The following is a 15,262-nucleotide window of genomic DNA, read 5'->3' as shown; positions in this document are numbered from 1 at the left end:
TGAAACAGTGAAAAACTATAGAGAATTGTTGATTTAAACTGTCAAACAAAGCTTGATTTTTCTGCTTCCGGAATCCGTGAACGGGTTCAGTACCAAGCAAGAATGCACAAAACTAGAATAGTGTGTTGGTATGAGAATACTCATTCATGGGCCTCAGGGAAAGTAATCGTGGTATGAGTTAACTCATGCCTGGAGTAGAAGGAGTTAAGCTGACAAGAGGTTCTGACTCTTGTGTGTGGAAGAAACACAGTACATCTATGTGTGTGACTTACTTTGGCCTTGTTGATTTTGTTGGCCTGGCACCAGCGTGTGAAGGCGTCAAACAGTGCTTCCAGGCGTTTCTCGTTCTTCTGGCGGTCCTCTGTGGGCCGCAGGAACAGCCGCACCAGCTGTTCCCGGAACTGTGTCTGGGGAACCAGGTGGGATACCTGCAACAAGTGGCAATGCCAGAGGTTACCGGTAACATGGTACAGTGTTAGAGGTTGCCTGTAACATGGTGCAATGCCGGAGGTTACCTGTAACAAGGTGCAATGCCAGAGGTTACCTGCAACATGGTGCAATGCCAGAGGTTACCTGTAACACGGTGCAATGTAAGAGTATACCTGCAACATGGTGCAATGGCAAAGATTACCTGTAACACAGTGCAATGTCAGAGGATACCTGCAACATGGTGCAATGGCAAAGGTTACCTGTAACATTGTGCAATGCCAGAGGTTACCTGTAACATGGTGCAATGGCAAAGGTTACCTGTAACACGGTGCAATGCCATAGGATACCTGTAAAATGGTGCAATGCCAGAGGTTACCTGTAACATAATGCAATGCCAGAGGTTACCTGTAACATAATGCAATGCCAGAGGTTACCTGTAACATAATGCAATGCCAGAGGATACCTGTAACATGGTGCAATGCCAGGGGTTACCTGTAACATGATGCAATGCCAGAGGATGCCTGTAACATGGTGCAATGTCAGAGGTTACCTGCAGCACAGTGCAATACCACTTATTTATCTTTCATTATTCAAAGGAGGGTTGGGTGATTCCAAAGGGGGTAAGTGATTCCAGAAAATGGAGAATGGCTGCCTTAACTCACTGTGGATGATGCAACGCTATAGCGTTCCTGACATAAGGTAGCGTTCCGGACGACGGAACACTATAGCGGTTTCAACAATTTAAATATTTTTTTCCACATTTTCCTCATGGGTAGCATAACAAATGCAGCTATACTGGGCATTGTGAACGTGTCAAAGGTCGGATGGAAAGTTTCTCCATGAGATTCCATAACAACACACTCCACAGCGAGCCAGTGAGTTCAGGACCCCACACAACAAGCTAATCTGCATACGTATCGAAAATTGCATTGCAGACGACAGAAGTGGAAATTTTTGAAGCAAACTAGATCACGACAGCAGCTTTTACCACTGCTGAAGTGACTGAAATGCTTCAAACTGAAGGTTTCGACATCAACGAAGATGATGAAGACGTTGAATGAAGTATCTGTAGTGAAGAAATCAACCAGCAAGAAGGTACTGATAGTGACTCAGCTTCTGAGGGCTGTGAAGAGGGAGGGGGGTGGGCGTTCACATGACATCAGGAGAGGGGTCAGTGGGTCAAGTACAGTGAGTTTCATTCAGTTACTTTATGTTTTGTATTTTTTGTGATTTTTTTTCCTAACCCTAACGAATGGGTCGTCTGTAGGGAAAAGCAACGGAGAGAACTATTCGTCAGGAGTGAGTTAATGACCCAGTAAATAAACGAAACGTGCTGCACATGGCACCTCAGCTGTTTTTGTTTTTTTTTTAATTTTTTTTTTATTGTCTTATTCAAATGACCAGATGCTCAGTTTGATTTTTTCCACTCAAACTTGGAGAAGAAAGTAGCAAGACCGGGATACAAACCCAGACTCTCAGAGACACTGTGCTGGCAGATAAGTGTCTTTACCATTCTGTCACCTTCCTCTGGCCTCCTGCCTGTCAAGTCACTTTGCATGTATGAGGAATGAGAGAAGGAGGGGGGAGAGTTGGGGGGTGGGAAGATTCTCTGGAATCAGATGACCCAGTCTTCCTGCGATAACCACTGACCTCTGACGCCATGACGGCCTCGGCCGTGTTCTTGTCGCTCTTGGAGAAGAAGCGCAAGTCGTTCACCGGGTTGTCCTCTTTCTTCCCGAAGTCCAGTTTCACTTTCTGAAAGCACAACACACACACACACACACACGCACATCAATGATTTCTTGTTCGTTTCCTGAAAAGAAATTCAATACATGATACTTTCAAATAATAAACTGTATCCAAATTTTACTAAAAAAGACAACTAATGAATCTTTCAAGCTTGACACCTCTTTGTCTCAAGATGTACTGAGGAAGATTCAATGTCATCAAAATGATGTTTGCTATTTCATCCTTTCCACTCTCTCTCTCCCTGACCTCTTAGAACATGGAGTGTCCCTTTATACATTAAACCTATCAGCTCTTTGAGGCCGGCTTCTGTCCATGTTGAAGGTTGTGAGCTATCATCTTGATTCAAATGTCCGCCACTTTGTCTAGACCAGTCTAATTTCATCTCTTTCACGCTCCCAAGAATTATTGGAGGAAAGTCACATTTTTTCATTATCTGGGGTTGCGAAGGTCCATCATAATTTCATCGAGAAATTACTTTGCAGTACGCTTTTGCAGTTTTACAATACTGATGCCAAAAACCAGATAAAAAACACACTAATCGTTCAATTTTTTTTTTATAGCAAACCTTCGCGCCAGTGAGGAAGGAAGTTAAGTTTGAGTTACTTCCCTTACATAGCAGTTTAATGCATAATAATGAGCTGACAAAGTAGTTTAGGTAAACGGGTTTCTTTGACCGCCTGCTAGGTGGGCTCAGGCAGAGAATGGCAAACAGTGGTGCCCACCTATTAGACAGGCACAGGGCTGAATGAGTTAACAGGTTATTTTCATGCTTTCATCTGCACCTTTTTTCATGTACATGTATGTATGTGTAACAGAAGGCTTTTCCTTTTTTTTACTGATCTGTTTTTTCCTTTGTCCTCAAGCGATGGATGTGAAAATGTTGTGCTTACTGCACCTCCCTCATGAAATAAAAATTTGGTTCGTTTCAATACAAATATTGAAAAAAAAAAAGAAGAAGTGTAAGGAGTCTCCACCTTTTCAAAATATAAAAAAGTTCACTGCCATCGTAAGTCTTTGTTGAACCAACCCTGACATCTGTGGTGAGTAAAGCTCTTTCCGTAACAAGCTACTGCAGTCATCAATGTCTTGATCCTCAGGGATTCCCAGACCTCCCACATTCATGTTTCTGACCGCTGGTTTTCTGTTCGGTCTATCTCTCTGTCTGTGCAGAGATGCCAACCCCTGTCAAGTGTTTGAAGGAACAATCAGGAAATTTAGCAGGAACATTCTGAATTTGGTAGGAACACTCAGACTCTGAGCTACATCAGCCAATGGGCGCAGACCCTGTTTGACCGAGATGCAACTTGATTCAGCCATGCTCTGTCTTGTTCGGGCAAACAAGCTGACTGATCCACTCAATGCTGTTTCAATGTAAACACACATGCAAACAGCTGAGCATCATCACCCGAGACCAAGGTTAGTAGTGACTGCCCTGGTCTCTTGACCTATGTCTAGGGCATCTGGGTAATGTTACAACAGGAAAGCATGTGACAATGCTATGAAGTCAAAATGAACTCGTGGGAACAATTTTGACATTAGCGTAACATCAGAACAAACTGCGATCCAGGGTAACAAAATACGGCAAAACAGGAACAGTTGGCATCTCTGTCTGTAAAGAAAGTATAATTATTTCTGATAACATTGTATTCCATACAATGGAAAACAAAATTATCCTCATTTTCAAAATCCTGACACATCTGACATAAACTATTACTCTCATTATTTTGAATAAACCATGCTCTATTTGTAGCTGTAAGGTCCTGGATTGAAATCTGGCAAGGAGACACCATTGCAATTTATTTGTAATAACTGAAATGTATTTTTTACATTGTCCATCCAGTTTTTCTTTCCTTCTTCATGCTGCTGTAGTAACATTTCATAAACCTGCTTATACAGTCTTGTCGGCGGCAATTTAAGAAGTTTTAACCAATACTTTATGCACTTAACTGTTGTACGAATTTTCAGTGGATATCTACCTGTTCACCATATGCAACTTGATAAGAGAAATGAAGAGGTATGTTCAAAAAACGTTTTATTGCAAATGTATGAATGATTTCCCTTTGCTTATTCTCATTGGTACCCCAAATTTCTGCTGCATATCTGCTCTATCTGTGTGCTAAAGTGTTTCCAGTAAAGTAAAGGGTCAACAGACTTTAATTTTTGCATAGCTCTAATAACTTCCCCCTTTTCCCCCTTCCTGCGCATTTCGGTCCATGCTGTGTTCAAACTTAACTTTGTTGTGAAAATAAATCCTAGATATTTATAGATATTAGTCACTTAAACTTCCATATCTCCATATTGCCATTTTTCAAGAAACGAAAGATGTCCACCTTTTCGAAATACAATAATATTTGTTTTGTCCAAATTAACAGTTAGACACAATCTGTCTGCTTCTTGTTTTAGCATGTTTAACGGATTTTGTAGTCCCACAACTGTATCAGACAGAAGTATTATATCATCAGCAAAACACAATAAAAATAATTCAACAGCTCATTTGTACTCCATGCCTTCCTTTTCTAAACAATTCAACAGCTCATTCATTAATAAAGAATGAGTATAATTGTGGGCTAAGCAAACAGCCCTGTTTAACGCCTCTTGGACAAGTGAAAAAAATTAGTATAGAAATTTTCATCCCTTACACAAGCCAAAACTGTATCATATCAGGGAGACAGAGACAGATAGACCTAGACAGAACAGGCAGACGGAGATCAGAGAGTGTATGTGATTTGATGTTATTGTGTGGAAATGATTGTGTCCTCTAGTAAAATAATTCCTTGATTCACTGTGTGTGTGTGTGTGTGTGTGTGTGTGTGCATGCATACATGTGTATGCGCATGTGAGTGAGAGTGAGTGTGTGTGTATGTGTGTGTGTGTGTGTGTGGTGGTGGTGGTGGTGGTGGTGGTGTGTGTGTGTGTGTGTGTGTGTGTGTGTGTGTGTGTGTGTGTGTACAATCAAGGTTTACAAGCAGACAAAAGGAAAGTGTCAAATAAAACACACACACACACACACACACACACACACACACACACCACAGCCAACACGTAGAGACATCCCTGAAAGATCCATACCAAAACAAACATCATCTTCACCAAAAGCATCTGACCCAAACCAGCAGCACCTGTGCTCACCTGAACCACAAAGCTAGAGGCGTCCAGCTGCAGTTCTTCTTTTTCCTTATCCGTCAGTTTGGCCAGAATCTCTGTTTTGATGGTGTCAACCTGATCGACAACACACAAACAACTCACTTGAAAAGAAAAAAAAAAATCTACTTCTCCATTCATGGGGCTGCAACTCTTGAGAGTACAAGTGGGTTTTTCAAACATGAACCTCTTTAAACCTTTTAACTTGCTTGCAGGCAGCCATACTCTGTTTTCCAAGGTGTGCATGCTGGGCATGCTTTTGTTTCCACAACCAACTGAACGCCGATATGGATTATGGGATCTTTAAACTCTCGAGATTTGTTTCCTCAGTCAAATTTCAGTTAAAATGTACAAAAAAGACTTAGTGCATGTTCATCGTCTTCTCCCAAGAATGCAGGCGTTTAGGAGACGTGGTTTATCTTGCTGCCCACACGCCATCCCCTCACCCATCTCCTTCCTCCAGACACAGCCACACTAACTGAATGTACTCGACACACATACTCACACACACTGCCCCTGAACCCCACTAACTGAACGCATTCACACACACACATACACACACAAACACATTCACTCACACACACACACACACACACACACACACACACACTTGCGCACGCACACGCACACATGCATTCATACATACAGCAGAATCTTTTCGTCAGAATACCCTTTTCATGTTGAATATGATTTGAAAACAGACTTGAATGTTACAATACAAACTTGCTAAAAATAACATTTTGAAAACAGACTTGAGACACTCACTTTCTTCTTCATGATGGCATCATCCTTGATGGGCTCTGTCTCACCCACACACTTGTACAACTTCCGTTTCTGGATGTCGTGCAGAATGCTCTGGGCTCTGGCAAGGCGTGGGTCGTTGCTCACCAGGATGCGATTAAACACTGTGTCTGTCAGATTGGTGTAGGCGCTCATGTCGTCAATGCACTGGGAGATTTTTTTCATCTCTCTGCAACAACAATCCCCAAACATGTCGGCAATGCAGTGAGAAATGGTGCAATCTCTATGAAAACAACAAACACGTCGTCAAGTGAGAAATGGTGCACTCTCCGTAACTGCCGCCAATGCATTTGGGAAATTTTTTTCATCTCTCTTCAACAACAACAAACTCATGTCGTCAACGCACTGAGAAATGGCGCACTCTTCATAACACCAACAAACTAATGTCATCAATGCACGAGGAAATGGCTCACTCTCCACAACAACAACAAGCTAAGGCTGTCAACACACTGAGAAATAAAGCACTCTTCATAACATCAACAAACTAATGTCATCAATGCACTGAGAAATGGTGTACTCTCCACAAGAACAAATGTCATCAATGCACTGGGAAATGGTGCACTCTCCACAACAACAACAAACTAATGCTGTCAACACACTGAGAAATAAAGCACTCTTCATAACAACAACAAACTAATGTCATCAATACACTGAGAAATGGTGCACTCTCCACAACAACAACAAATGTCATCAACGCACTGAGAAATGGTGCACTCTCCACAACAACAAATGTCATCAACGCACTGAGAAATGGTGCACTCTCCACAACAACAAATGTCATCAACGCACTGAGAAATGGTGCACTCTCCACAACAACAACAAATGTCATCAACGCACTGAGAAATGGTGCACTCTCCACAACAACAAATGTCATCAACGCACTGAAAAATGGTGCACTCTCCACAACAACAACAAATGTCATCAATGCACTGAGAAATGGTGCACTCTCCACAACAACAAATGTCATCAACGCACTGAGAAATGGTGCACTCTCCACAACAACAACAAATGTCATCAATGCACTGAGAAATGGTGCACTCTCCACAACAACAAATGTCATCAATGCACTGAGAAATGGTGCACTCTCCACAACAACAACAAATGTCATCAATGCACTGAGAAATGGTGCACTCTCCACAACAACAACAAATGTCATCAATGCACTGAGAAATGGTGCACTCTCCACAACAACAACAAATGTCATCAATGCACTGAGAAATGGTGCACTCTCCACAACAACAAATGTCATCAACGCACTGGGAAATGGTGCACTCTCCACAACAACAACAAATGTCATCAACGCACTGGGAAATGGTGCACTCTCCACAACAACAAATGTCATCAACGCACTGAGAAATGGTGCACTCTCCACAACAACAAATATCATCAATGCACTGGGAAATGGTGCACTCTCCACAACAACAACAAATGTCATCAATGCACTGGGAAATGGTGCATTCTTCACAACAACAAATGTCATCAACGCACTGGGAAATGGTGCACTCTCCACAACAACAACAAATGTCATCAACGCACTGGGAAATGGTGCACTCTCCACAACAACAAATGTCATCAATGCACTGGGAAATGGTGCACTCTCCACAACAACAACAAATGTCATCAATGCACTGGGAAATGGTGCATTCTTCACAACAAACACATGCCGTCAAAGCACTGAGAAATGGTGCACTCTCCGCAACAAACAGGTTGTAAACACACTGAGAAATTGTGCACTCTCTTTACAACAACACACTTGTCAACAACACCAAATTCATGTCATCAGTGCACTGAGAAATAGAGCACTTTCCACCACAACACCAAACTCACGTCGTCAAAACACAGAGAAATGGTGGACTCTTTACAACAAACACGTCGTCAATATGCTAAGAAATGGTGCACTCTGTGCAACATCAACAAACCATCACTGGGTATCACATCAAAACGTCTATTGCTATAATCAGCTCTGACTGATAGATTTATCAACAGTTGGTTGTACTTCACACCCTTCTTTGACGACAAGCATGTTTAATAAAAGAACAATATAAAAAGACCAAAAAAACCCATAGCCAGGAACTTTTAACTGACATAATATTAACATTATACAAGTTGTATTTTCTTTCTTCATGAAGAAACAGCAAAATATCCACTTCTTTTTCCTTTTTTTTTTTCTCTCTCTTTTGGTTGCTATTCATCTGATTCTGCTGTACAGACATGATATATCTGTGTGTGTGTGTGTGTACAGATATACAGATACACACATGCACAGATACATGTATAGCTACACATACATACACACATAGATACACACATATAATTAGATATATCTATATGCAGTGCTGCCTACCCCCCTTTTCAAGTTCCAGGGACACACATCTTAAAAACCAGGGACAAAGCCTGATTTCCTGGGACACCTCTCTTATAACATCAGATTTTACCACCTCAAAGAAAATGAAATGAAAAATTACCTTTATTTACACTATGTACAACATCTCCAAAGGTGAGTTTAGCTGTGCGGGGGCTGAAGAGACCGATAGCTGTCCCTTTGCTTCTCGCACACTGAAACTGCTTAGCAATTTCAGAGTTGGGGAACATAAGTTTCACTGCTTTGCTGAACTTATCCAGGGCAGCCATTGGCAAATTCAGCTCAACAGCTAAGTCTACCATCATGGTCTCCGCTCTTATGACTGCATCAGCGTCACGGTTCTCCTCCTTTCTCGCACGCTGAAGAAATCCAGTGATCTGGAAAGTCTTCTGAGCATCGCGAATTTTGGTGGTTTTTTTATGCTTCTCGGTCGACACATGGCGAGTGATTTCGTCCTGTCCTCCTGAACCGATGGAAAACTCGCAGGCACAAATTTCACAACAAGCGTAAGTGTCTGTCTTGCCGCGCTTAATGGCCATGTCTCGGTGTACTTCGCAATGAAAGTTTGATGCCGTTTTGCTTTCTTCTTCGATGTAGATTCGCACTCCTTGCTGCTTCGCTTCGACGCCATTATTTCAATCTCTCTCGAAAGTTCCACATCGGCCTATACGCATGCGCGCTGGTCACACTTTTGGCGGTGTGGCCAAAGTCAGTCGATGCGTATTCGCCTAAAGACTTTTTCCCGGAACACGAAACCGAAAAGTGGATTCCCGGGACGAACTGTCCGTTTTCATTGTTTTCCGGGACAAATACCCGTACCCCGGGACGGTAGGCAGCCCTGTATATGATAGTCAGTCGTGTCCGACTATGACCATCAGAACAGCAGAGGAGGCAAGTGCTGTCCTGACTATTTGGGCTAGATTTGATTATAGTGGAGAGTGTCTTGCCCAAGTTACATCCCCACTCTCTCCGCCAAGAGAGTTTTTATTTCGGTCGGCATTGGGATGGTTCCCAAAGGCCAACTAGCCCCCAAGACTGCAGCACCAAGAGCCAGTGCAATCTTGCCTCCTAGTTTGAGAGTCATAGTCCTTCACAAAAGACAAAGCTGTAAATGATTTCATACATGATATATACACATACAAATTCACACACAAAAGGTGTCCATCACATTACCCATTCTTTCCTGGAGTCAGGATATAATCGTCGGCCTCTTCCATTGCCTCCACCAACCTGGAAACGAGCAGGAACCCTGTATTAGACAACCTGGCATCCCATGTAGAACTGTCATCATCCTTATAGTCATCATAATCCTCACCATCACCATGATGATGATCATTTACACCAACCTGGAAATGAACATGAACCCTGTGACAAAATTGTCATCATCCTTGTCATCAGCATAATCCTCGTCCTCATCATTACCATCATCATCACTTCCACCAATTTGGAAACGAACACGAGCCTTGTAACAAAATTGTCATCATTCCTATCACCATCAACATCATCATTGCCATTATCATTGTTTGACGCACACTGTAACAGTTCTGTTATAACTTAACAAGAGAGGCAAAGCCTTCATGGATCATGTGTGAATCCTACTGAAAAAAAAAGGGGTGTGTGTGTATGTGTGTGTGTGTGTGTGTGTGCGCGCGGGTGCGTGTGCATGTCTGTGTGTGTGTGTGAAAATTTTCCTGAGCGGTATTAGCAGTGGTAGATAAAGATAATAAGCTTTACAATGCAAATACCCACATACCCAAGGAAGAAATATAATAAATTCAAATCATATATATTTTCTAAATATTATCAAAAAACAGAGGGGTTGGGTGGGGGAAAGGGGGGGTTGGGGGGAGGGCGTGGGGGGGGGGGCTGGGTGAAGACTACAGACATGATTTCCACAGCCTGGACCACTTTGTGCTGGTATGCCCGGCGGTGCAGAGCGTGACGCGTGTGAAACATCTCGTACATGTTGAACACCTCCTGCAACATCCAACAGCAATACAACAACAATTACATCATGTGGAACATCTTGTACACGTTCAATTCCTCTGAACATCCAGCAAGCGACACAACAACATTTACATCATTTGGAACAACAATCACATCACGTGGAACAACAGCGAAGCGACACAACATTTACATGATGTGGAACAACAATTACATTATGTGGAACAATAACTACATGAGTGGAGTGATGGCCTAGAGGTAACGCATCCGCCTAGGAAGCGAGAGAATCTGAGTGCACTGGTTTGAATCACGGCTCAGCCGCCGATATTTTCCCCCCCTCCACTAGACCTTGAGTGGTGGTCTGGGCGCTAGTCATTCGGATGAGACGATAAACCGAGGTCCTGTGTGCAGCATGCACTTAGTGCATGTGAAAGAACCCACGGCAATAAAAAGGTTGTTCCTGGCAAAATTCTGAAGAAAAATCCACTTCGACAGGAAAAACAAATAAAACTGCACGCAGGAAAAAATACAAAAAAATGGGTGGCGCTGTAGTGTAGCGACACGCTCTCCCTGGGGAGAGCAGCCTGAATTTCACACAGAGAAATCTGTTGTGATAAAAAGGAAATACAAATACAAATACAAAATCATGTGGAATATCTTGTACATGTTAAACACCTACATCATCCAGCAAGCGACACATCATTTACATCATGTGGAACAACAATTACATCATGTGGAACATCAGTCACATCATGTGGAACACCAGTTACATCATGTGGAACATCCACATTGTTGAACAACACCCAGCAAGCGACACATCAACATTTACATCATGTGGAACAATTACATCATGTGGAACATCTACATGTTAAACATCTACAACATCTAGTGAGCGACACAACAACATTTACATCATGTGGAACAACAATCACATCATGTGGAACATCTACATGTTAAACACCTCCTACAACATGCAGTGAGCGACACAACAACATTTACATCATGTGGAACAACAATTACATCATGTGGAACATCTACATGTTAAACACCTACATCATCCAGCAAGCGACACATCATTTACATCATGTGGAACAACAATTACATCATGTGGAACATCAGTCACATCATGTGGAACACCAGTTACATCATGTGGAACATCCACATTGTTGAACAACACCCAGCAAGCGACACATCAACATTTACATCATGTGGAACAATTACATCATGTGGAACATCTACATGTTAAACATCTACAACATCCAGTGAGCGACACAACAACATTTACATCATGTGGAACATCTACATGTTAAACATCTACAACATCCAGTGAGCGACACAACAACATTTACATCATGTGGAACATCTACATGTTAAACATCTACAACATCCAGTGAGCGACACAACAACATTTACATCATGTGGAACAATTACATCATGTGGAACATCTACATGTTAAACATCTACAACATCCAGTGAGCGACACAACAACATTTACATCATGTGGAACAACAATTACATCATGTGGAACATCTACATGTTAAACACCTCCTACAACATCCAGCAAGCGACACAACATTTACATCATGTGGAACAAGAATTACATTATTTGGAACGCCAGTTACATCATGTGGAACATCCATATGTTGAACAACATCCAGCAAGCGACACAACAACAGTTACATCATGTGGAACAACATTTACATCATGTGGAACAACAGTTACATCAAGTGGAAGATCTTGTACTTGTTAAACGCCTCCTGCAACATCACATTTACCAAGTGTCACATTTGGAGACAATGATGGGAAGCAATTCCTGGTTGATCCTGGACTGTTCTTTAAAGGGCCATGTCCCTTTTGGGAATGATTTTTTTTTCTTCCAGCCAAATAAGGTGAAATGGAAGATCTTTAGTTGTTGATTTTCACAGCGGGGAAGGCGGGAGGCGGGGTGGGTGGGGGTGGACTGTCACTAAAAACTGGCTGACAGCTACTTTCCCCCCATACTTCCCCCTTATGTTGATGCAGAGGAAACGGGTCAGTGCATGCTAGCCCCAAACAACCCTTCCCTGTTACCTCTATCATGTCAGAATCAGGAGGGCTGGGTGGGGTGGGGAGGAGAACAGTCCAAGCTAGTCCAGAACAACTCCCTTCTTCTATTCCCACCGCATCGTACTGTGGGGGAGGTATCAGTGTAGAGCAGCCCAGACCCAACCCCTTCCCTTACTTTGCCACATTGTAGTGTTGCAGTTGGGGAGGGGGGGCGGGGAACTTCAACGCAGGCTATAAAGACAGGTGCAGTAGCTCAGTGGTTAAAGCGGTGGACTTTCAATCCAAGGGTCCCGGGTTCGAATCACGGTAACGGCGCCTGGTGGGTAAAGGGTGGAGATTTTTCCGATTTCCCAGGTCAACATATGTGCAGACCTGCTTGTGCCTGAACCCCCTTCATGTGTATATGCAAGCAGAAGATCAAATACGCAGGTTAAAGATCCTGTAATCCATGTCAGCGTTCCGTGGGTTATGGAAACAAAAACATACCCAGCATGCACACCCCCGAAAATGGAGTATGGCTGCATACATGGTGGGGTAAAAATGGTCACACGTAAAAGCCCACTCGTGTATATACAAGTGAATGTGGGAGTTTCAGCCAACGAACAAAGAAGAAGAAGACAGCGCAGGCTAATAAAGAAGGAAACTTCTACCACTGCTTCCGTAAAGGTGCACCGAGGTGGTAGGGAAGGGAACTGTCCAAGGCAGTCCAGAAAAACTCTCCTCCTCCATTTCTACTACATCACACTGTGGAGAAGTACTAGTATGAGTCTGGGGTTGGGTGGGGGCTTGGGATGGGCGGTCGGGGGGGCGTGGGGGGGAGGTACAGTAAAGATCAGATCACAATGACTCCCATCCTTTTTCAACAGCCTAGAGAGGTTGTTGTTTTTCCCACAACTAAAAGGGTCAGTCCTGAATAGCCAAAATAACCACTGGGGTCATTCAAGACTAACCCAGAATGACCCACAGAGAAAAACCCAGCAGGGGGGGGGGGGGGGGGGAAGGGTACATTGGGGATTGGGGTTGTTTCACCAGATCTTAGCAGCGCTAAACTTGCTTTGTGTGAAGATCTTTTTCCAAAGTCTATACTGACTCCATCGACTTGTGTGAAGATCTTTTTCCAAAGTCTATACTGACTCCATCGACTTGGCGACAGCTGTTGACGCTAAGCAAAATAAGACGCGCTCCCATCAAGCCAGTCCCGAGGTTCTCAAGGTCGCCAAAGACTGGAGGTGCGCACTGACCTTGTCGCGGACGCAGATCTGCAGTTCGTTGTCGACCCGGATGACGCGGGAGAAGTGGATGAAGCGCATGTGGTCAAAGCTGCTGCTGATGCCCAGGTGGTGGCAGTCACGCCGGAAGTAGTCCCACTTGTCCACGTCCACCCCGTTGCGCTTGTTGGCCACGATCTGTTGTCCGGTCACAGCAACACATCATCATCACCATCATCATCATCATCATAACAATCACAACAATAATAATGTAAGAGAGTGTATGCTACCCGAAAAAAATCCTTGCAATGTCACAATAGCTTTGTTTAGTCTTGCAGGTTATGATAACCATGCATATCTACATCATGATTGTATAATTGCGAGATAGGCGCAATAGCTACGTGGCTAAAGTGTTGGACTTTCAATCTGTGGGTCCCAGGTGTAAATTTCAGTAACAGCACCTGGTGGGTAAAGGATGGAGATTTTTCCGATCTCCCAGGTCAATAAATGTACAGACCTGCTTATGCCTGAACACCCTCTGTAAGAACACGCAAGAATCAAATACGCACATCAAAGATCCTGTAATCCATGTCAGCGTTTGGTGGGTTAAGGAAAGAAGAACATACCCAGCATGCACACCCCCTAAAACGGAGTATGGCGGGGTAAAAACGGTTATACAAATGAAAGCCCACTTGTATACATATGAGTGAACATGTGAATTCTAGCCCACGAATGAAGAAGAAAGAGAAGAAGATATAACTGTGAATCCTGCACAGGTGATGTTAGCTGTTGATCCATACAACCTGTTTGCACCATAGTCATTATTTGGTATCAGTGCTACTGACCTCACTCAAGGTCAAATGTCTTATATATATATCTATATATATATGTGTATATTTTTTTTATATTAAGTGTTGAATGTTGTCTTGTATTGATTGAAAGGAAAATAGCCGGTTTTGCAAGGGGGGTGTACGAGGGGGTGTGGGGGGAAGCTAAATAGATATAGTGCCTATTCTCTAATTCAGGCTCTCTGCACTTTTCAAAAACGGGTAAACACACACACACACACACACACACAGATGAGAAGTGCACAATGAGAATGATGGAGTGGTACTGGGGTGTTTAAAGTGGGCATTCAGGGAAAGTACGGATGAAGAGGAAGAACAATCCAAAATCCACAATCTGATTTCAGGCCACAGCAGCAGGTAATATACACCCACAATCTAGTTTGACTCTTTGGAGATGTGTCAATGCTTAAGCTTCAGCACTCTGTCAGTTTAAAATGACATGTCAAAGTTTAACACTTTGGCCGCTGATGTTGTCTTTTGGCACCCACTAGGGAGGCCGCCGATGTCGCCAAAAGCTGACCCGATCAGGGTAGGTCATTCACAAACCAACCGCTCTTATTTTGGAGAGGTTTCTTCTTCTTCTTCTTCATTCGTGGGCTGCAACTCCCACGTTCACTCGTATGCAGACGAGTGGGCTTTTATGTGCATGACCGCTTTTACCCTGCCATGTAGGCAGCCATTCTCTGCTTTCGGGGGTGTGCATGCTGGGTACGTTCTTGTTTCCATAACCCACC

At 43.2% G+C, this 15,262-nt stretch overlaps 1 protein-coding gene across 2 annotated transcripts in view; it reads right to left on the bottom strand.

Moving 5' to 3' along the window:
* The window catches only part of LOC143286087 (deoxynucleoside triphosphate triphosphohydrolase SAMHD1-like), a 39,730-nt gene that overhangs the window by 4,573 nt on the left and 19,895 nt on the right, over positions 1-15,262 (bottom strand). For both annotated transcript variants that reach the window (XM_076593671.1, XM_076593670.1), the window contains 7 exons: positions 13,714-13,878; positions 10,368-10,459; positions 9,656-9,712; positions 6,085-6,289; positions 5,308-5,397; positions 2,080-2,184; positions 273-428 (listed from right to left, as the gene is read on the bottom strand). In XM_076593671.1, coding sequence (XP_076449786.1) covers positions 273-428; positions 2,080-2,184; positions 5,308-5,397; positions 6,085-6,289; positions 9,656-9,712; positions 10,368-10,459; positions 13,714-13,878 — 870 coding nt within the window. The remainder of the gene's footprint in view (positions 1-272; positions 429-2,079; positions 2,185-5,307; positions 5,398-6,084; positions 6,290-9,655; positions 9,713-10,367; positions 10,460-13,713; positions 13,879-15,262) is intronic.

Source organism: Babylonia areolata, chromosome 9 (genome assembly GCF_041734735.1).
Source record: "Babylonia areolata isolate BAREFJ2019XMU chromosome 9, ASM4173473v1, whole genome shotgun sequence".
Classification (NCBI taxonomy): Eukaryota; Metazoa; Mollusca; class Gastropoda; order Neogastropoda; family Buccinidae; genus Babylonia; species Babylonia areolata.
Note: the sequence above shows the minus strand (reverse complement) of the source record. Positions and strands in the feature narration are given on the sequence as shown.